This window comes from Gallinula chloropus, assembly GCF_964237585.1.
Source record: "Gallinula chloropus genome assembly, chromosome: 4".
Classification (NCBI taxonomy): Eukaryota; Metazoa; Chordata; class Aves; order Gruiformes; family Rallidae; genus Gallinula; species Gallinula chloropus.
The window spans coordinates 85,032,117-85,053,066 of record NC_140088.1 but is presented as its reverse complement, the minus strand read 5'-3'; the positions used below and the strand labels follow the sequence as shown (position 1 = coordinate 85,053,066).

At 51.3% G+C, this 20,950-nt stretch overlaps 1 protein-coding gene across 1 annotated transcript; it reads right to left on the bottom strand.

Moving 5' to 3' along the window:
• Positions 1-216: 216 nt before the first annotated feature.
• Positions 217-19,622, bottom strand: LZTS3 (leucine zipper tumor suppressor family member 3; the record flags this gene model as incomplete). The annotated part of the gene is made up of 4 exons (XM_084263737.1): positions 19,602-19,622; positions 6,064-6,552; positions 3,593-4,423; positions 217-927 (listed from the first exon to the last, which is right to left on the bottom strand). The coding sequence occupies exons 2-4, from the start codon at positions 6,511-6,513 to the stop codon at positions 217-219; spliced, it is 1,992 nt and encodes a 663-aa protein (XP_084119863.1). The 5' UTR covers positions 6,514-6,552; positions 19,602-19,622.
• Between the last annotated feature and the right edge of the window lie 1,328 nt (positions 19,623-20,950).

Below are 20,950 nucleotides of genomic sequence, written 5' to 3'. Positions count from 1 at the left end.
GAAGAGATGTCGCATCATCGCTAGGAAAACGACGCACACCCACAGTTGTGTTACCTACAGAGCACAGAAGCTTAGAGTAGGGGTGACAGAGCTTGGTGTGAGCAGACTCACACTGCTCCTACGGTAGTGTATTATCCTTCAGAAGATCACTGGCTTGAGTAGGTAGTACATGCACAGCAATTAAAGAGATGGTGTTGTACTGTCTGGGCCCCCACCTCAGATCTCGGTGGACTCTATTCGCTCGAGCCTGGAGGGGGTCCATGTTTTCTTCTCCTCGGTGTGCGGGGGGCTGGTGGCCTTCGTGTTCATCTCGTTCACCTTGTGCTCCAGGAGCTGGTTCTTCTGGTACATCTCCACGTAGTTCAGTTGCAGCTGCTTCTGGTACTTGATGACTTTCTCCTTCTCCTCCTGCCACGTGCGCCGCTCCTCCTCAAAGTCCAGCACCTGCTGCTCCCGCTGCTGCCGCTCCAGCTTCAGCTCGGTCTGGAGACGCTCCAGCTCCTTCCGCAGCGTGTTGACGCTGTCCTCGCTCTGCCGCTGCATCTTGGCTTCATCGCTCTCGCAGGCCAGTGGGTCCCGCAGCTTCTCCCCGAGGTCCCCACCGAAAGGCCCCGGAGGTCCCATGCTGGCAAGAGTCCGCTTCAAGCCGGAGACCTCCAGCTCACAGTGGTTGAGTTTTTCCCTCAGCACCTGCACCTCGCTCATCTTCCGCTGCAGCTCGCTCTCACAGATCTCCAGGTTGACGCTCTTGGAGCTGTAGGAGTCCTTCAGAGTGAGGATCTGCTCCTCCTTCTCCCGCAGGAAGTTCTTACCTTCCTTGAGCTGCGTCCGCAATCCCACGATCTCGTTCAGCTTCTGGGAGACGTCTGCCTGGGAGTCCTTCAGCTGCTGCTTGAGCAGGGAGATCTCACCTGCCTTCTGGCACACCTATGGGGAGAGCGTCAGTGAGGCGGGAGGAAGGCAGTGAGGAGCTGCCACCCCTGCTTGTCCCCTGTACTGCCCATGAAACCTCTACATGGCCTCACGTTGGCAGGAGGCTCAGGTAGCAGAGGAAACAGCCAGCAACGCGGCTCAGGGACTGAGTTCCAGCCTTCACCAGGACCCAGACCCTACCAAAGACCTAGAGGCTGTCCCCATGTCTGTGGGGGAAATTTGGTGTTTCTTCATGGCTCTCAGGAACCGGATTCTGTCCCAGCTGGAGCTGATCAAACAGCTAAGCTAAGGGCTGTGGCCCTCACCGGTGGCGAGCAGACACTGATACCTCCCTCCCTGCGTTCATCTTACTCAGCTAACCACAAGCCTGCAGTGCTTGACTCCAAACCCTCTGCTCTCAGCAATTTTCCCACTGACCTCAATGGAATCTGGACCTTGAACGAGCCTGAGACGGAAACATCTCAGACCCACAGACCACCCAGGCTCACCTGAGCACTGGGAGAGTAGGACAGGATGCAGACAGTCGATACTTACTTGTCCTATGATCCTTTCCTTCCCAAAGACTCCTGAAGAACCCACATGACTAAATTTTAGTGTTCACATTGCTGGGGACAGTCCAGGGATGGGTAGCAAATTAATTCTTTTGGTGCAGGGCATGAAGGGTGACAGCCCCTCTGCCAAAAGACCAAGGAGAGAACTGTAACCCACCCTTGCTGCAGTGGGACTGCTGTTCTGGGGCAGTGGGGTTTTGGGTTTCATCCTGACTGGCTCAGGTCTCACCCACATGGTAAGGTACACCAGCAGAAATACCTTTGCTGCAGTGTGTATTTGCCTTACGTAGGTGTCACCATTCAGTGTGACCCTCCTCTGCACCTGTGTAGCCCACCAGAGGTGACAGCTGCATGAATAGTGGTGGGTATTGGAAGTGAACCATAAAAACAACCAGTTTTCCCAAGAACACTGTGGTTTTCAGGGCTCTGCACGAGCAGATCTGATCTGTCTACCAGGGACCCTTGCAGAGACAAACAGTCCCTACCTGTGCTGGCAGGAGTCTGGGCTGTGGAACTATCAGTGATCAGAGAGCGCAGGGGTAATTAAAGCCTGGAGGAAGCCACCTCCAGACTGGCGTGTCCAGTCCTCCTGAAGCTGAAGAGCTTGGAGAGGTACCCCATCAGTTCCTACTGGTGGTAGCTTTCCCTAGAACTGATGGCTATGGTGGCTCCTCATGCAGACCTAACTCTGTGAGTATGCATACCCACACCAGCACTTGCCTGCAGTGGATGCAGAACTGTATTGCTCTGGTGTAGCTGTAGTTAAAGTGGTGTAGTTACTGCCTGGCTAAAAAAATGGCACAATTTACTGGAGGTGCTCTCTGCAGTCTAGCTCTGCTCAAAGGCAGAGATATGCATGATGAAGGACAGCTTAGAGGGGAATCAACTTTCAGATTAAAACACTTGGGGCCTCTACTTGGGTGCTGTAGGGATCTAGGCAGTACAGTCCATAGAGCCTGGAGAGCAGGTCAACAAGTGTAGGTACAAAGTTTAGGTTCCTTGACCCACAAGCTGAGCACCTGTCTTTACATCGATATCACTGGGTTAGCTGTTGCAGAGAGAGCTATAGCAGTGGAGCAAATCATCAAAAGCCCATCTACAGTTTTACTGGTGCAAAATCAGAGAACTCTCCAGATCTGACTTGTTGGAAGACACAAAAGACTAGGGCAGAGCAGCTGGCCAAAGGAGGCATGATGTGGGACAATGCAGCCTGCTTGTTCTGGGATGTAACTCGCAGAGATTTTACAGCAAGCTTCTAATCAGCTCTGCTGAACATCTGCAAACAGCACGTTTCAGAGCCTAATTAATCCCAGCTTCATTGACTTTCCATTAGGATTATCAGAAGAGGGTCGCCTTGATTCTAGAGCTATGTTTTGCTTCTGCACTCTTAATGCATTTAAAGTTTCTAGCCAGTCCATGGAAGGATTAAAATTCTTCACATGATCAAGCTGGGGGAAAAAAAAATGTTAGCACTGGCTATGCAAACAGACTTTGATAAAATGCTCTAAAAATAGAAACAGTAGGAAAAAATACCTTGGACTTGAGAACTAGAAAGAGGAATTTGCCTTTCAGCCTTTTAGGAGAGATAAACTTATTAGCAACTGAAAACAGCGTGTTCCAGTGGAAAGCATGAGGTAGACTTGGTTATCGGCATCATTCTTGGCTCACTTGCTTTATATCTTAAATAAATTAAATAAAAATAATCTAATACTTGAAAAGCAGTTTCAAGGTTTACCCAAATGGAAAGAAGAATTTAATTAAAATAGACTTAAACCCATTTTTGGTTGGGACAAATACCTCTATGGAAAGATCTGTATTCACTAGAACTGGATTCAGATGTCACAGGTTGGAGTGACCAGAGTGTGAAGCCAAATGATTAACTTAATTATTGACCGTGCATAATAACAGTGGTACTCAGTTTAATTGAAAGCTACAGGCTTGGGGCTGTAATGAAGTCAGTGAAGAGGTGACTGAAGTATCATCTGATACTCTGAGGCCACCAACCCATAGCCATGACCTGTGAGCTCTGCTTTGGGCAAATAGGGATTGCTTTGGGTTACCAGAGCCCTCAGCGAAAAGCTCACCCAGGTCTGCTACAAGGCTCTTACCTCCCACTTGGTCTCTTCAATCTTTGGGAGAAACTCAGCCTGCTCCTTCTTGAAAGCCACAAATTTCTTCTCCAGCTCCTCTCGTTGCTGGAGGAGCTGTCCCATGTCATCCTGGAGTTTTTTTTTCTCCTGCTGGAGCTTGAAGATTTGGAGCTGCAAAGCCTGCTGAGCCCGCTGCGCCTTTTTGGAGACCTGTTGCAATTTGTTGGCATAGTTTTGCCTCAGGTCCTCCATTTCCCTCTCCCAGATCTTCTGCTTCTCCTCGAACACTTGGAAGATGGCTGCCTCGCTTTTGTCCAAGTTCCTTCTCATCTGGAGGACCTCCTGCTCCTTCTCCCACAGCCGATCTTCCAGGTCCTGGATGATGTCGTCGGTGGACGGCGAGTGGAAAGGCAGCGTTTCATTGAGATGGTTCAGCCTGTTGAACGAAGAGGTGCTCTTGCTTGAAGACCGCCCGCTGTCTGAGGTAGATATCCCGTTGTAGCCCACGATGTTCTTGTCCACGTAGGTTGTACCGATGCGGTTGATGTGGCTCGTGGAGGCGCTCATTGGACCCACGTGCTGGCTGTAGCCGGTCCCGTACGTGGGCAGGCTCGTTAAGGAGTTACGGCCCGAATCTGAGAGGCCCCCCACTTGGTTTGTAGTCCTGTTAAGGCTGCTCTTGTCGAGTCCACTTTTGGGTGCGGACGGGCTATTGCTGTTGGCGTGGTTCAAGCTCTTTCTGTTCTCTGTCACTCCGTTGCTCTGCGGTGGGCAGAGGTTCTGCATGGAATGGAAGTTTTTAGGAACTACGGGTTTAAAGGCTGAGGGTCTAACTAAGGGCTCATTGCTCTGCAAAAGGAAAAAGGACCACACATCAAACATAGCAGGAAGCTTGGTAACAACACACAGAAGAGAGACATTGGCACAGGCTGGGGCTGACAGGGCTAAAATGTCTTGGGCTAGCTCCATACTTCTCAGTCTTATTACCCCCTGGGCCATTTGGGATTTAACATGAGGGACCTGTGGTCACTCATGGGGCAACACCATTTCTTCCTTTGCCTCAGCCTGTAAAAAAATAATCTTGACTCACCCCAAATCCACGTGATTTTTCCCTAGAATAGCTCCTCTCAGTGCTCTCTGCAAGGTGGAGAGCTGCCACCTGCCTACCAGACCTGATCAAAACAAGTCTTTAATTTTAGCAGATTATATTTTGATGGACTTCCAGTGTCGAGGGCGCATTTCTTTTTTACTGAAAACTGCATCGAACCCTTGGATCAGCAGCTGGTTTTGCCCCAGCATCACCATATTACCCTCCTGCTGGCAGTCATCTCTTCCCTGCATGGACATCATGGCCTGCTTGTGCTTGGACAGGAAGAGGTAGGAGCTGTGACCTCAGCAGCAACACTAGGCAAGGAACATACTGAAGCTGCTCTTCATTTGAACATTGGTGTTTCCTGTGGGCATGAGCAATGCTGGGAGCAGAATGGACCACAGCTGTACAGGATTTGGAAAGGATTTTAAAACCTTCCACATCCCTCATCCTGTGAACACACTGCAGAAACGCGTTTTTCCTCAACATGGGATCAAGTCTCCCCTGCTGCAGGTTGGGTTTCAGGTGAATATTAACCCACAGGAAGTTGCTTTGTATTAGCAAAGATGTTCTGAAAATACCTTCCTGGAGAAACAGAACCAGCCCTGGTGAGCAGGCAAGGTTGGAGACCAGGAATCTGATACCTGGCATGTGGGACTGAGATGGACTATAGGGGTGGGTGGATTAACAACCCAGGAGACAAGGCCACCAAACACTGCAGAAATAATGCCACACAAAGCAGCATCCCCAGGGCACAGATTATGGGAGTTGCTGAAGCAGAGCAGCAGGCTATATAAAACATCACTGGATCTGGGGCTCTGCTTCTCCGGGCCTGGGAGATGTTTGCTCCCTGAAGCTGATATGAGCTGTGAAGAATGGGCTTGGATGGGTGATAACACAGGGACAGTTTTGAAGCCTTGTCTCTTTGTTCCTCCTAAGGGGCACTGGGATTTTTGGACAGATGCTGTTTTCAAGCAACACCTTTTGGTGGCAGTGAGGAGATTGCCTGTAAATGGCACAAAACATGGGAGTGGGACTCAGATGCTGGACCTAACAAAATGCAACCTGACTCCATCTCCCTCCCTACCCATTCGGGATGTAGGCACAGCATCTCAGGTAGGTTGGAGTAGCCAGGGACTTAAATACAGGCTCAAATGAGCTGGAAACTTAGCTGTGGCAGACTTGCCATCGTTCTGTTGGGTTCCTCAAGAACTAACATTCCCCTTTGCTCATCCCCCTGAAAGTAATAAGAGATTCTATTATCTCTACATAAAAATGCTGTCACCTATACAGTAAGTATCAGACTGTCAGGACTGCACTGTTGCCCAAAGCTTCCTGGTCTGTGTTTTTCGAGCTGTGCCATGGTCATCACACTGCTCCAGGAGGTGGGGACGCTCACCTGGTCTAGTTTGCCGGAGATCGGCAATATCTTTGGTGGGTTACTGGGCTCTCGGTACTGGGGAGGAGGCGGCATGTTCTTCTCATTGTTGGTGGTCACGTTGCCACAGATGTCCATCTTCACCTTCTCGCTCTTGCGCAGGTCGCCGTTGATGTAGAGGGAGTTGGAGACTTTCTCTGACCTGTACGTCTTCTCCTCACCGGAGTAGCGGTTGGAGATCTCCCGTGTGGAGTAGCCGTTGCGAGACCCCTCTGTCTGCCGGCTGCTGCTCTGTGTCCGGGTCCCTACGCTCTTCATGGCAAACTCTTGGTCATTGGCGACTCCGCTGCCCACGCTCCCCATGGTGCTCTGGGAGGTGGGTTGGGATGGCTGAGGAGCAAAACTGTGGAAGTCCTCTGGGCTGGGATGGGTTGGGTCACTAAGAACGGGCAGCGTCTCTAGCGTGGCCATGCCAGTGCAGCGGTGAGGTGGAGGCACAGGTCAGTGGCACTGAGAGAAGAAGAGGAGAGAACTGTTAAAGAGATGCTTTTTATCTGCCAGGCCCTTTGCAGATCAGCACCTTGCAGAGATGAGCAAACCTCTGAGCTGGGTGATGCAAGGACAGAAGTTGTCACGTCTAGTATGGAGCAGACACTGGGACAGTCCTCCTCTCCATGACCCCCAAGCCATCATGGAGGAGAAGCATGTAGTGATCCCCCATGTCCCTCTTCTATGAAAAATTGCTGCTCGTAAGCCTCTCAGTCAGCCTCACAGGGTTATAGAATCACAGAATGGTTTTGGTTGGAAAAGACCTTCAAGACATCGAGTCCAACCATCTATCCAGCCCTACTAGGTCCCACACTAGACCATGTCACCAAGTACAACATCTACTCTTCTTTTAAACACCTCCAGGTATGGTGACTCAACCACCTCCCTGGGCAGTTGTGCCAATATCTAACAACCCTTTCAGTAAAGAATTTTTTCCTGATGTCCAACCTAAACTTCCTCTGATGCAATTTAAGACCATTTCCCCTTGTCTTGTCACTAGCTACCAGGGAAAAGAGACTGACCCCCACCTGGCTACAACCACCTTTTGTTAGTTGTAGAGAGCGATGAGGTCTCCCCTCAGTCTCCTTTTCTCCAGAGTAAACAATCCCAGCTCCCTCAGCTGCTCCTCATAAGTCTTGTCTTCTAAACCCTTCACCAGCTTTGTAGCCCTTCTTCAGACATGCTCAAGCATCTCAATGTCCTTCTTGTAGTGAGGGGCCCAAAACTGAACACAGCACTCCACGTGTGGCCTCACCAGGGGAAGGATCACTTCCCTACTCCAGCTGGGCACACTGTTCCTGATACAGGCCAGGGTGCCTTGGCCTTCTTGGCCACCTGGCCACACTTCTGGCTCATATTCAGCCAGCTGTTGATCAACACCCCTAAGTCTCTCTCCTCCAGACAGCTCTCAAGCCACTTCTCTCCAAGCCTGTAGCTTTGCATGAGGTTGTTGTGACCCAAGCACAGGACACGACACTTAGCCTTGTTGAACCTCACACCATTGGCCTCATTCCATCAATCCAATCCAGGTTGGGTGCTCCTAGGGCAGGGGGTTGTATGGGTTTTAGTGGGCACAGCTCTACAGCATCGGTTGGCCATGGCCAGTTGCAGCTCCTAAGCTTGAATTATTTCTGCCACGTTTCCCAGGTTTGAACAAGTTTGGGAGGCTGTGGGTGTGGGAGGTTTCCATCTGGGGGCTTGTGCATTACTGCTTTATGCAGTGCATCCCTTAGGGATAATTCAACAGAGCTTAAGCAACACACTTTTCATCTCTTCCTTGAGTGTTGTTCACATGGACTTGGGCTTTTACAGAGATGCTGCTGTCCAGGTGTCATCCTAAACTTAATTTTAAACCTAGTCCATTTTATTCTCACCTAGGCTGTGCCTTGGATTGGCTCAAACTAGGCCAGGGGAAGTGGATAACATGTAGGTAATGGTTTTAAAAGTTTGTTTTGACCTGGTCAAAGACATTAGGACTGATCCTCACATGTCTGGATACTCTTCCTCAGCTCTATTACCATCACAAGCCATCACATGGGGATAATTTATACCTTCCTAAAAGGCCTTTCAAAAGTCCCCTCTGGAAGTCCCAGCTGAAAATCAAGGTGTTTCCTCACTCTTGGACCCAGCAGTACTGGACCCAGTCTGCACTGCCCCACTACACTGTCAAGGGTGACAAAGTCTCTGCAGTCATCGCCCAGCATGAGGCTAGGGAGAAAACAACAACATGGATGTATCCCTCAACAGTACTTCTTCAGTTGCAGAAACCCCTGTGTTTTCCCTGCTGGGTGTACCCATAAAACATGAGCACTGGGGAGGCTGCTCCGTGTTGAACTGAGCTGGAGAAGAAGGAGAAGGAGGTCTTGCAGAGTGACTGGATTCCCCACGGTTCCCATTCCCTCTGCTGAGGTGTTAACTAAATCCTCTGTAACACAGCCAGCCCCACAAAGGTGTAAAATCTTCTCTAAGGGAACAAAAAGACCGACAACAATTCATGATGCTGTTGTCTCATTGAATAACAGAGGATCTGAACCCATACTAGGGAAGTATCTCATTATCTGAGGGAAGGGAGAAGATGAATTGCAAAGTTTGGGTGATTACAATGAACCCTGGAGTCTCTGCATTTGGGGAAAGACTCACAGCTCAATTCAGTCACTGATGCACAAGCATCCAGGTCCCTGGGGGGGGTCTTCGTGTCCTCACAGTGCCACTCCAGAAAGGCCCACGTCTCCCTGGAGTCCCACCTTGTATCTGTGCAGGTATCTCTGATACCTCCAGGCTGGGCACAGATGAACCATACCTGGCTGAGTGGGGTCAGTGGCACTTGGACAGCTGTAGACAGCTGTAGACAGTGTCCACCCAACTGAGTTCATTTGCTTGGTCTCCACAGCCCAGAAAGTCTGCTATTTTTTGTTCTAGAAGCCCTCATATCCAGGTTTTGGGGGGACAAATCACCCTGGCAGTGTGAGGAATAATGCAGGATTTAGGGACAGTGGGAGGTGCAGGTTTCTCCATGGACAAAAGAGGGATAACAAAAGTGATGCCCTTTGGAGAGAGGTTCAGTGATGGGGTGGGAGGGGGGCTCAGGCAGAGCCAGCAGGTAGATGGAGAAAATCCCCATTTAGCTGGGGTTTTCCCTCTTCTGGGGGTAGGGATATTAAATCAGCCTCCCCCAAGTAAAGCAGGAGTTTATTTCCTTGGAGAGCTAGCTTAGGTCTAGAGCTCGGCTCGATGTGGTGTCTCACGGGCTCTTGCTGTTTGCACTAATAATGGAATGGTGAAGAAAAATTAAAAAGGCTAAAGCAGGGTCTGTGCTGCTCAACTGGGCTTTTATTAGATTGCATTTCTGGAGGCTTCTGCCAGGCACGCTGTCTGTAGCCTCCACCCTTTGCCAGTGTCCTCATCTCCCCATAGAAAGCTGCCCTGTTTGAAATATGGCCCGTGTCGTGGGGTTGGTGGACAGCCATGGGAAAATCCCCTGCCAAAGGGAGGGGACACAGAGCTGGTACCTACAAGGAGCTGGGAGAGCTCCTCTGGGACAGAGGGGGTGTAACATTATCCATTCCCATGTACATCACCTGTCCTGAGGAGGGTCCCCAGGTGAATGTCCTGCTGAACCTCCAGCAGTATGAAGCGATGAGCTTCATGAACATTTTGTAGTCACTGCTAACGACCCTCCCACAGCTTGTGCCTTTGTCTCCCAACAGAGATACCTCCATGCCATACACTGGCTGAGGTACAAAGGCTGAGCAACAAACAAATAGCACACAAACATTGCATAGTGTGGTGTGGGGACCCACTACCACACGTAAATGTACCAAAACACGTAAATGTTTATCAGTCAGAAGTAACAAAACCTCCACCAGCAGAGAGAAGTGTCCAAGTTCCATCCCTGGAGGTGTTCAAGGCCAGGTTGGATGGGGCCCTGGGCAACCTTGTGTAGCTCCAGGCCTGGAGGTTGGTGTCCCTGCCTGTGGCAAGGGGGTTGGAGCTCTATGATCCTTGGGGTCCCTTCCAACCCAGACCATTCTATGATTCAATGATTCTAAGTCTGGTCACACATCTGACATGTGACATTTGGACACATATCTCCCATGCACAGAGCAGGACTCAAAGGCTGATGACCCCATCCCACCCTTAAGGCACTTCCTAAACAACACCACAGAAAGTTCATGAGTGCACCATGCCCAGGAGTTAATCTAGGTGCCTGCTGGGCACCTCGAGACTCAGTTGAGCTTTGGAGGGATGAGGAGAGATGCAGATCGCCCGTGCAAAGCCACGCTGAGCCCACAGTGCCTTTGGATTTTATTGCTCAAGGGATGACTTTTTGTTGTGCTAATTTAGGAATAACCTGCCTCTCAGTGACTTTGGGATCTTTATAGGCCATGTCTTTTTTTTATGGGACATCAGCCACCACAGGAGGGATGATGTGCTGGAAGACCTCAGCTCCAGACAAGGGAAAGGCAGTGGCTGCGTTGCCTCCACACAGCCAACAGAGGAGAAATCCAGGTTACCTTTCCCTCACTGGGTACATTCCACAGTGATGTTTTCACATTTGCATTTTCTGAGGGCAGGATGAGGTCACAAGAAAGCTTGTTCCTTCCAAGGAAAAGAAGCCAACACAACAACAAGCAGGAAAGGCAAATGTCCTTAGCCTGATGATAGTCACAGCTTGGGCAGGGTTGTCTGCTCAGTCCTGTGGTATCTCCAGCTGTGGTCTTCATTAGCAGATAGATCATCACAGCCTTTCTCTACCTCTGGAGAACCCAAGCCCACTGGGATGTGGAGTAGGCATTCCCATTCAGTGCCAGCAAACCAAAAGCAACAGTGGGTTCAGCTGCCTTCCGAAGATGTGGGATCAAAGCTGCATCACAGGGACAGACTCTAAAAATGGACATTTTTCTTTTTTTTTTTTTTTCCTTTTAGCTGGGAATCATCCAAGAAAATATTCTTTTAAAAAACATGGTTATTAGCTTATGTTTACTGTAAACCCAGGATCTGATAAGCAGAGCATACGGACAAGCACTAAAAATATGTTATTAAGGAGATTCCAGAAGTGCCAACATACCCCTGACAGTACAACTTTGTTTGCCAAGAAGGCCCCCCCCCTTTTTTTTTTTTTGAGAATAACAGCTCTCACTATTGTATCTTCTGGCCAGATCCTTTTCTTAGTCAGGTTTTACCCAGGTTGTTCCTCAAGTGACTGGTGAAATCAAGTTTTGAGCACAGTGAGGTAAGGACTGATGCTGCCAGGCAACTGGAGGGTTGTTGTTTGTCCTTCCAGGTTTGGAGGAATGCACAGCTACAAACTTCCCTGAGGACATTACTCTTCCTTAAATCTCATAACTGCCTCTGTCTATGATTAAAATTTGGTTTATGGGTGATTCTCAAGGTGAAAAACAGGCATGCTGAGCCTGGCAGCCCACAAAGACAGGTGGGGTGGGGGTCATGGAAAGCTGAACTGGCTCACCTTTACTCTCAAGTCCATCCTTTAGAAGGAAAGAGAAATCACCTCCAAGCACATCTGGGCTTGAAATAGACCCCTTAGCCATGGCAGCCCCTGCCCCATGATGTGGAGACACTCCAGACAGGAGGGAGACCAAAGGCTTTCATTGCATCTGCAGTGGTGAGGTGGCACCAGGACCACCTGTCTCTTCATCTCAAGAAGACATCAGATCCGTCTCACCTCCCAGGGAGGATCAGCTCTACCCAAATCACTCCTGAGTGACATCCCTCTGTCCATCCATCACAGCAGCCACCACCTCTGAGAGCCGACAGCCTTTCAGGAGATCCAGTTCCCCAGAGCCAGGTGGCTACAGCAGGGACCCAAGCAACGGGACTATGTGCAGACACAAAGGAGGCAAAGGGAACACTTCCAGAATAAACACTGAGCTAATTTCCCATTTCCCAGCATTGCTGTGTTAATAAAAGCTGAAAAGGGTTTCTTTGTCTGCCTGGATCAACTCCAAACACCCTTCCTGGTAGGGATCTCCATGCCAGCACCTTACCTGGAAGGGTGCATGTGTCCTCAGGACAGCCAGCCTTCTCCCTGGCTGGGGGTTCTCAGGATTTCCCACAACAGTGCAGCTCCCCACTGCCTCTATGTTGCACGACCTCCCTGTCCCATCCAACCGCGGTGGCCCCGTGGCCGTTCTCCTGCCTTGCAGCAGCGCTATTTTTCATGCCTGATGCAGAAAATCTGGGGTGTAGTTCCCTTTTCCCTGGCTGTGGCGTGTAAAGTCCTCATGGCCACTTCTTGCTGTGGTTTCCTAACATGCTTGTGGCTGCTGGAGACCCTAGGAGCTGTTGTAAATATAATAATCCGTGGAGTGACTCCTGCGTCTTCACACTTCACACAAACGAGTTGGCAAACGCCCTCCAGTTAGAGAGAAGAAAAATTGCTTTCAGATAAGCAGCTGAATGGTTAACTAAGCCTAGATTATGAAGGCCTGGCTCTGTTTCTGCCTGAGTAGGTTAATTGTTAACACTCTAGTAACAAAGGCCTTTGGGAGACATACCTAGGCACCGTGCCATGCGAGAGGGAAATCAATCACTGGTCCCGTGCAGAGCCAGCCCCAGAAACAAGCCCAATAGCAAGGCAGTGCCTTGGCACACGTGCCATCCCAGGCATGTGGTCCTGGCAGGACGGGCAGCAAAGGCATCTGAAGGTCAAAAATTCCACCCCCCACCAACTGTGGTAACAGGTGTGTCCGTGGCCTTCACTAGTTGGGGTTGTTTGCGTCAGTTTTAATGAGCGTGCGATTACTCACCTGATAAAAACGTGTTTGTTTGTTGGTTGGTTGGGTTATTTTTATGGCTGGACCTACACCTGTGCTGTGTTTGGGAACCTGGTGGCTCTCTGGTTTGTTGGCAGCGGTGCCAGAGAGCTGGTAAACCTGAGGGAAGAAGTCATCACGTGCTGGAGTGGTGGAGCAGGTTAGAGATGGCATTCAACGGGGTGCAATAAAATTCCCTCTGCTTGTTTCAGCATCGACTGGGAAGATGTACAGAGAGGGAAGGGCTCCATCAGAAGAGGGGTGGCAGCAGGGACAGGGAGGTCCCTCTCTGCTCTGCCCTCGTGAAGCCCCAGCTGGAGTCCTGTGTCCAGAGCTGGGGCCCCAATGCAAGAAAGATGTGGTACGGTTGGAGAGGGGTCAGAGGAGCCACAAAGATGATCAGAGGGCTGGAGCAGCTCCCCTGCGAAGAGAGGCTGAGGGAGCTGGGCTGGTTCAGCCTGGAGAAGAGAAGGCTGTGGGGGGACCTCATTGCAGCCTTCCAGTCCCTGAAGGGAGCAGAGAAACAGGAGGGGAATCAGCTTTTTAAAAGGGTAGACAATGGCAGGACAAGGGGGATGGATTAGGGGGAAGCCTTTTACAGAGAGAGTGGTGAGGTGCTGGAACAGGCTGCCCAGAGAGGGGGTGGATGCCCCATCCCTGGAGGTGTTCAAGGCCAGGTTGGATGGGGCCCTGGGCAGCCTTGTGTAGCTCCAGGCCTGGAGGTTGGTGTCCCTGCCTGTGGCAGGGGGGTTGGAGCTCTGTGATCCTTGGGGTCCCTTCCAACCCAGGCCAGTCTGGGATTCTATGATTCTGTGAACACCAAGAAGACAGCAGACCCCGTGGGGAGCAAATGCTGTCTGGTGAAGCAATAACAAGCCCTGCATTAAAAACCCCACTGAAAACCAAGACCTGCCACCAGGCTGGGCCAGTAAATCCATGGGAGGTGTTTGTGTCTCAGCAACACTATTGGCACCTCAAAGGTTCTTGTTTGGGTTGGTGTGGACATCCTGTGTTCCCACAAGGAGGTTCCAATAGTGATGGTGAGATGGAAGCTCACCTCCTGCTCCCTGCCCAGGCTGGGAAGGGTGGACACAGGCACAGGGGAGGCCCACTGAAGTGCTGGAGGAGATCAGACAGACCTGTCTCACTTCTTAGTGCTCCCATCTTGCCCTGTGAGATGTGCTGCTTGCCTTACCTCTACCACCATGCCCCTCCAAGGATTTTTTTCTTCCTACCAGCTAGTTACAGACAAAACTTAGTCCCACCCCTCTTCTCCAGGCTGACCAGTGTTCAGCCCCTCCATGCATGTTATGTCCTCCAAAAAGATCACTGAGCTACTGCTCTGCCTCCTGTGTGTCATGGGCTATTGTGAGTTGCCTCCTTACAACCCAGACCTGGCCCAGAGAACATCCACAAGGTTCGATTCAAGAGGCAGGGACACCACCACTCCCCTCCCACCCGCTTCCAGTGTGTTGGCACCTCTGTTTCTTCTACACCCTTCTCAAGTTGCCTCAGTCTGAAGAGAGGAATCAAATGAGCTTTTCCTGTCTCTCACTGGCATTTTTTCCAGCCCTCAAGTCATTCTTGTGGCTCTTTTATGCACCCCCTCCAACTCCTTTTCCCCACCTCCGACATCCTGGCTTGGTTGCTGCCAGGTTTTCCTCTGCCCCTGAAACACAGCACAAAAGAGCTTGAACCTGTCTGTGAAAACAAGCAAATCTTGGGCTTTTCAGCCACAAACTTTTTCCACAACCAAAAGCCAGACCATGTCAGGCAAAGAGCTCTCCCTGCTTCCCAGGGTCACAGACCTCTCTTTTCCCATTTATCCCTGACAAAGGAAAGAGGAGCTTTGTGATGGGGAGTTCTTCCCCCCCATTTGGGGCCAAGAATAGAACTTGTGAAGGCAAATTGAGAGGGGGAAGGAGTGCCAAATTCTTACAGCCCTTTCAGATGCTTCTTTGGCTGTGGGGTTGCTGTGTGTTTGCACATCTTGCTTCCATCTGTGCAAAGGCTTCATGATTACTGCTGGGCTACAAAGAGATGGATGAGCTCTCCAGCACCACCCAAGCCCTCAGCACAAGGGCAGACTCCAACAGGACATTGGCCATCATCTCCTAGGGCTCAGCTGAGCTGTGCTTTGAGCTTTGAGCACCATGAAAGGTCTCTGGCTGTTGGACCCAGTCACTGCAATTCCATGCTGTAAGACACATCCAGGCTGGAGAAGCCCCATGGTTATGTTTTAAGGAGGTTTAGAATGAGGCTCCTGGATGTGATGAGCAGGATGATGGTGTGTAGTGAATGTGCCAGTCCTGCTCAGGCCATGGGATATTTGCTTTTGATAATGCTAATGTTAATGCTAAGAAGGGCTGATGTGCTAGGGCTGTTCTCTAGAGAGATACATCAGTGCTGCTCAGCTCTCCTGCATCTCTGCCCAGGGCTTGCAGGGTGGTGTGGATTAGGAGCTACGTGATACTTAATCTCTGCACTGCCTTTGCACACAAATCCAAGTGGAAAGTGGGTTTCTCTCTCCAAGACCCTGTGGTTTGAGAAAGCCCTGCAGCTTTTCCCTTAGAGCCAGGTACATCCCCTGGGACCTGTAGGAATTGTGGCCCTTAACTTTCCATTGAGTCCCTGCTGTGGGAGGGATCCTATCCAGATCTGCCCCCTCCATGGCCTAATCCAGCTCACAAACCTGTAGGAAAATCAACCCAAGACAACAAGCAGTTTGCTGCTGTGGTGGGAGCTTCCAGGCCTGGAACCACGGGGTTATGATCAGGATAGAGGAATGGAGAATGGACAGGAGCAAACCCAACCAGAAAGGGGCCTTTGAGACCTCAGCAAGGATCTGCAGGCACCTGGCTGTGGCCTGGGTGCTTTGCAGAGACCTTTGTATGTCTGCCCCTGAACATTTGCTAATAACATGGAAGGCATGAATTCAGAAGGCAGAGCAGCACCAAAGCCATCCTAGATACTTTGCTCTGGAGCAACCACCAAGTGTCCTAAGGCTGTTTCCTGTCACAGGCATGCAACTGCAGAAATCCATCCTGCAGCTCTGTGCTACAATCCCAGTTTAGGATTCCTGCTGAGGAACATCCAGTTTGGGAAGATGGAGACCCTCTTGTCCCTCTATGAAGATGGGGAGCATCATGTTCTTCTATGACCCCCTTCTTCCCAGTGACACCTCCTGTCTGAGCAACCGAGAGCACTGAGGGTCCACAAAGAATAACTGGGCCCAGTTAAAAGCTGCCACCCCCCCCAGTTAGTGGCTCTTTCTGAGATGTGAGGACTGTGCTTTGCTTTTTTTCTCCTGTAAATGCAGCAGCATTGAGTGTGGGGGTCAGGGTTTGGGGCAGGAAGGTCCCTATTTCAGGGGCTGAGCTTTCTTGGGCTGCTGTGGGAAATAAAAGCAAGTGGCTTAGAAACATTTCCTTTTCCTTTCCGCCTGCTAATGAGATAATTACAGCCTTTTGTATTCTGGGAAACTACTTTCTCATTATGGGGCCGCATCAGCTATTTACATAATAAGCCTGAAACAAAAGAGATGAGATAAAAAGGCCCAGGCGGCTCTTCCAAGAGCCTGTGTGTGGCTGCAGAGGGAGAGCCAGTGGGATGATGGCTTTCTCCATCACCAAGACCCCTCTACCAAGGTCTGGAGCACATGGCAGCACTTGGTGTAGGATGTGCCCAGCATGGGGTCCTCCTCACTCTCAGCTGTGAGGGTCTCTGGGGTCTCCAGCACCAGTGCAATGTGCTTTCATGAACCACGTGCTGTGATGCTTGTTCTGAAAGCTTTGGGAGGGGTTGCTGTGGAGTGGGACCCTGTGTGCGTGCAGGTGGCTGGAAGAGGCCTGTGAGCACTGCCCTGGTGTGGTCAGCATGTGTGGGCTTGCAGTGACACCCTGGCAGGAGTCCCACCACCTGAGGATATGTTGGGTACTAATATGGCCCATCCCCTGTCCCATCTCCCATGTCCCAGTTTCCCTGCCCCCCCAGCCGTGGCTAAGGGACATAATGAGGACCAACATGTCCCATCCTATGTCCTAGGTCTGCCCAGCTGGCCAGGGGACACCTTGGGTACCAGGCTGTCTCGTTCCATGTCCCACATCCCAGTTCCCTTTTCTGCCTGCTGGCCAAGGGACACCCTGGGTACCAACCATCCCATCCCACATCTCAGCTCCCTACCCCCACAGCTGGCAAGGGGACACCGGGTACCAAACTGTCCCATCCCACATCCCAGTGCCCTCTCCCCTCGTCCCAAGGGGACACTCTGTGTACCAAATCGTCCTTGCCAGCCTGACAACCAGTCACCTCCCTTCCTCCATAAAGGCCCCATTGTTCTCCTCGGACAAAGCCTCAATAGTGCAGCCTGCTCCACCTTCCCCCTGCTAATCCTCCCGGTTTGCTATTAGTTTTCTTCCTTTGTTGGTGGCTGTGTTTAAGGGACACGCTCCACTGCCACCGCTCCCTGTCCCCGTCCCCCAGGAAGCCTCAGGAGCAGGAATCATGGCAAAACACAGCCAAAACCTCTGCTGTGGAGCTGTGTGCTCTCCTGCCAGTCTTCCATCCCTCTCTGCTCCCTGGCAGTGTTCCTGCATGACCCTGGGCTGCACCTCTCTCACACGGAGTGACACAAGAGTCCCCGTCTACATCCACTGTGCTTTGCTGCAGCACCCATGGGATGATGGTGAGTATGATGAAGAGCACCAGAGGCTTGTGCTGGGTCCACACTTCTGGAGCACATCTCTGCTCCAAAGCGTGCCTCTGCAAGCACAAGTCTCAGAGACCCCCAGCAGCTACCTGGAACCCCCTAATCCCCAGCAAAGAAGATAATCAGTCAATGAATCCGGGCATTACTACTGCTCATCCAGAATGAGCTGCTCCACCTGTCCCAGACCCAATCCCACCAGAGCTACTCATCTCAGGGCATTCCCAATTTTAATCCACGTGATTTTCTGGATCCAAAAGTGCAGACACAACTGTGGAATAAAAGGTCAAGCACCTGGCAGGCTGCACTGGTCCTCCAGTGAGTAAAGAAATCAAAATTGCTTTGGAGGGTGAAGCAAAGTGGGCAAAGCTGCCATGAAACCTCAGCAGGTGACATGGAGCTGTAATGTGGTCCTCTGCAATTTGTATAGGGTCCCAGGGGGTTGCACTCTCAACCCTTGGAGGTTTTCAAACCCAGACTGGACCAAGCAGAGTCTGGGCCTTGTAACAACCTGCTTCGAGTGGCAATGTGGCCTGGACACCCCCAAGGTCCCTTCCACTATGAATTACCCTGCCATGGAGGATGGAGGTTTTGGCAAGCTGCCCTAGGGTCATCTGTCAGTGTTGTCCATCCATATCAATGGGGCTGGGTCACTCTGGGGCATTTTTTTCCCCCTCTTGCAGGCTGCTACAAGAGCCCTCGGATCAAGGGTGACAAGAGCAGAGAGGAGGGATTTCCCATTGCACAGCATGTCTGTCCCTATCATCCCAGTGAGCAGAGAGTGCCAGTGGGACATGGTGGCTTCAAGCTCAGCCCAAATTGCCAACTGAAATCTTATGTGTCTGCCAGGAAGTGTTCATGGTCTAATCCCGGCCCACCTACCCTTGTGGCTGCCCCCAGAAGATGCTCAGTGATGCCTGTGGGTTGGTCATCTTCCCAGTGCAGTCATGGTGACTGGAAAGATGCCAGCTTTGGTGGCAGAAGGAAAACTCCCTGAATTCACTTGGCACAAGGGAAGGAAGGTTTGATGGAGCGGCCTCAGCGCTGGCTGCAGGGATGGAGGTCTGGGATGCTTCACACTGGAGGCTGGACAGCTTGAAGTCATCCCAGTCTTCCGTGCCTCAGTTTCCCCTTACTAACAGGCTGCCTTCTCAGCAAGGTGGCTGCTAACGGGCTGCTTCTGATTGAGTCCATGGTGCTGCCTGGTGCAGATTATTACAGCAGGTGTGGCAGGGAAGCTCATGGCTCATCACAGAGTGCTGTCACGGTGCTGAGAACCCCTCTCAGCACCAGGCTCCTCCTTGTCCTGACCTGAGTGCTGCCCTTTGGGGTGAGCCATCACCCCAGAGAGGTGTCCACCAGCTGCCCCCATGACCCCTGCTTGGGTCTGCTGTATCCAAACCTTGCCCAAACCTCTGTCCCCCCCAGGAAGGAAAATGAGGGGACCTGCCACCAGCTTCCACCTTCCGCCTGCAGCACTGACCCGGCTGTGATTTATCATTAACTCCCACTGAGGAATTTCAAGGGCACGGACCCAGCACGGGACGTGCTCGCTCCTCCCCGGACAACACACTTGTAGCAAACTCCCATGGTGTCTCGTTTCCCAGCACTGGGATTAGCACCACGAACCAGAGTGGAGCCACAAAACCCACTGGGCTGCAAGGTCTCAGTGCTGGTAGGTGCTGGCTGGATCCAGGAGGAGTTTATAGTTGGGGGGGGGTGGAACACAGGTCTCCACGCCAGAGCAATCTGCCTCTGTTCACCCCCTCCCTGCTATGACCTGCACCCCTGCCCCAACCCCCCCCCAGCAGTGAAAACACAGCTCAGTGGGTACAAACCACCCCAACAAAGCACCTTGAGCAGGTCCCACTCACAGACCCACACTAATCCACTGAAAACCCTTCATCCCCCTGCCTGGCCCCTTTCTGGGCTGGAACAAAGGGACCCAGCGAGGGGGGGGAAGGAAAGGAAAGGAAACACACACACACACACACACACCCCTTCAACAGCCATCACCCACCAGGATTTACCTAGGCAGCCCAGGGGTGCATCCTCCAGCTCCCTGTCCTCTGTGAGTCTTGATGTTCATCGTCTCCCTGCTTGATATCCTGGGAAAAGCCCTAAAATAATACCTGCAGAGAGCAACCTGCTGCTGGGCTGAGGCCAAGGGCTGCGCTCTGCTCAGCCTGATTGGCCACCGCTGGCCCGTGCCCGCGGGATCTTAACTCTTTCTTCCCACCGGGGCGGAGATGAACCCCACATCCCAAAGTCTTCGAGCCAGGACTTCAGCTTGCTTTTCTTCCAGTGGGAATTTTGGGTTCTGAAAGCCTGGTTTTGCACTAAGAGGGGTTTTTTTGGGGGTCTGGTGGCTTTTATTTTCTGCTCAGATTGGGATTTTGGAGTGTGACAACTTGTTTTTTGCACAAACAGGGATTATGGGGGGTCTGACAGGTGGTTTTGTTTCAGGGTTTGGTGGGGGAGGTTGTTTTCCAAATCAGAAATGTTGAGATCTGATGGTTTGCGTTTGCTCAAATGGGGATGTGGGGGGGTCTGAAAGCTTGGTTTTGCTCAGGTAAGGATTTGGGGTTCAGAGGGTTCTTTTTTGCTCAGACAGGGATTTTGGGGTCCAATGGCTAGGTTTTGCTCAGATGGGGATTTGGGTTCTGACAGCTTGTTTGTGCTTAAATAGGGAGTTTGGGGTCTGAAAGTTTGGCTATTTAAAAATGGGGATTTGGGGAATTCAATGGCATGTTTTCACTCAAATGGTTATTTTGGGGTCTTCCTAGTACAGGACCTATTCCCTCAACTTTTCCATCCCAGTGGGGATGATTTCCAGCTGTGTGGCTGAACCAAGAGCCCATTCACCATGGAGAGAGGGGGCAGAGAACACAAGTCCAGCTTTTTTTTTGGGGGGGTGGGGGGGTGGGGAGTGGTGTTTTGGTTTAATTGGTATCCTAAATCTCAGCAAGCTACACAAGTCTGACACCCAGAACAAACACCTATTTTTTGTATGCCAACACTGACTCATTTCAACCCCAAACTCCTGATGAAGATGTGCATATATATATATATATATATATATATATATGTATGTGAAACAACAACAATAAATGAAGTTTTAGAGGGATGTGATCCTGCTGTAGCCCACTGGCACATTTCAGCTCAGAGAAGAGGGAATCATAGAATCATAGAATCATATACTGGTCTGGGTTGGAAGGGACCCCAAGGATCACAGAGCTCCAACCCCCCTGCCACAGGCAGGGACACCAACCTCCAGGCCTGGAGCTACACAAGGTTGCCCAGGGCCCCATCCAACCTGGCCTTGAACACCTCCAGGGATGGGGCATCCATCCCCTCTCTGGGCAGCCTGTTCCAGCCC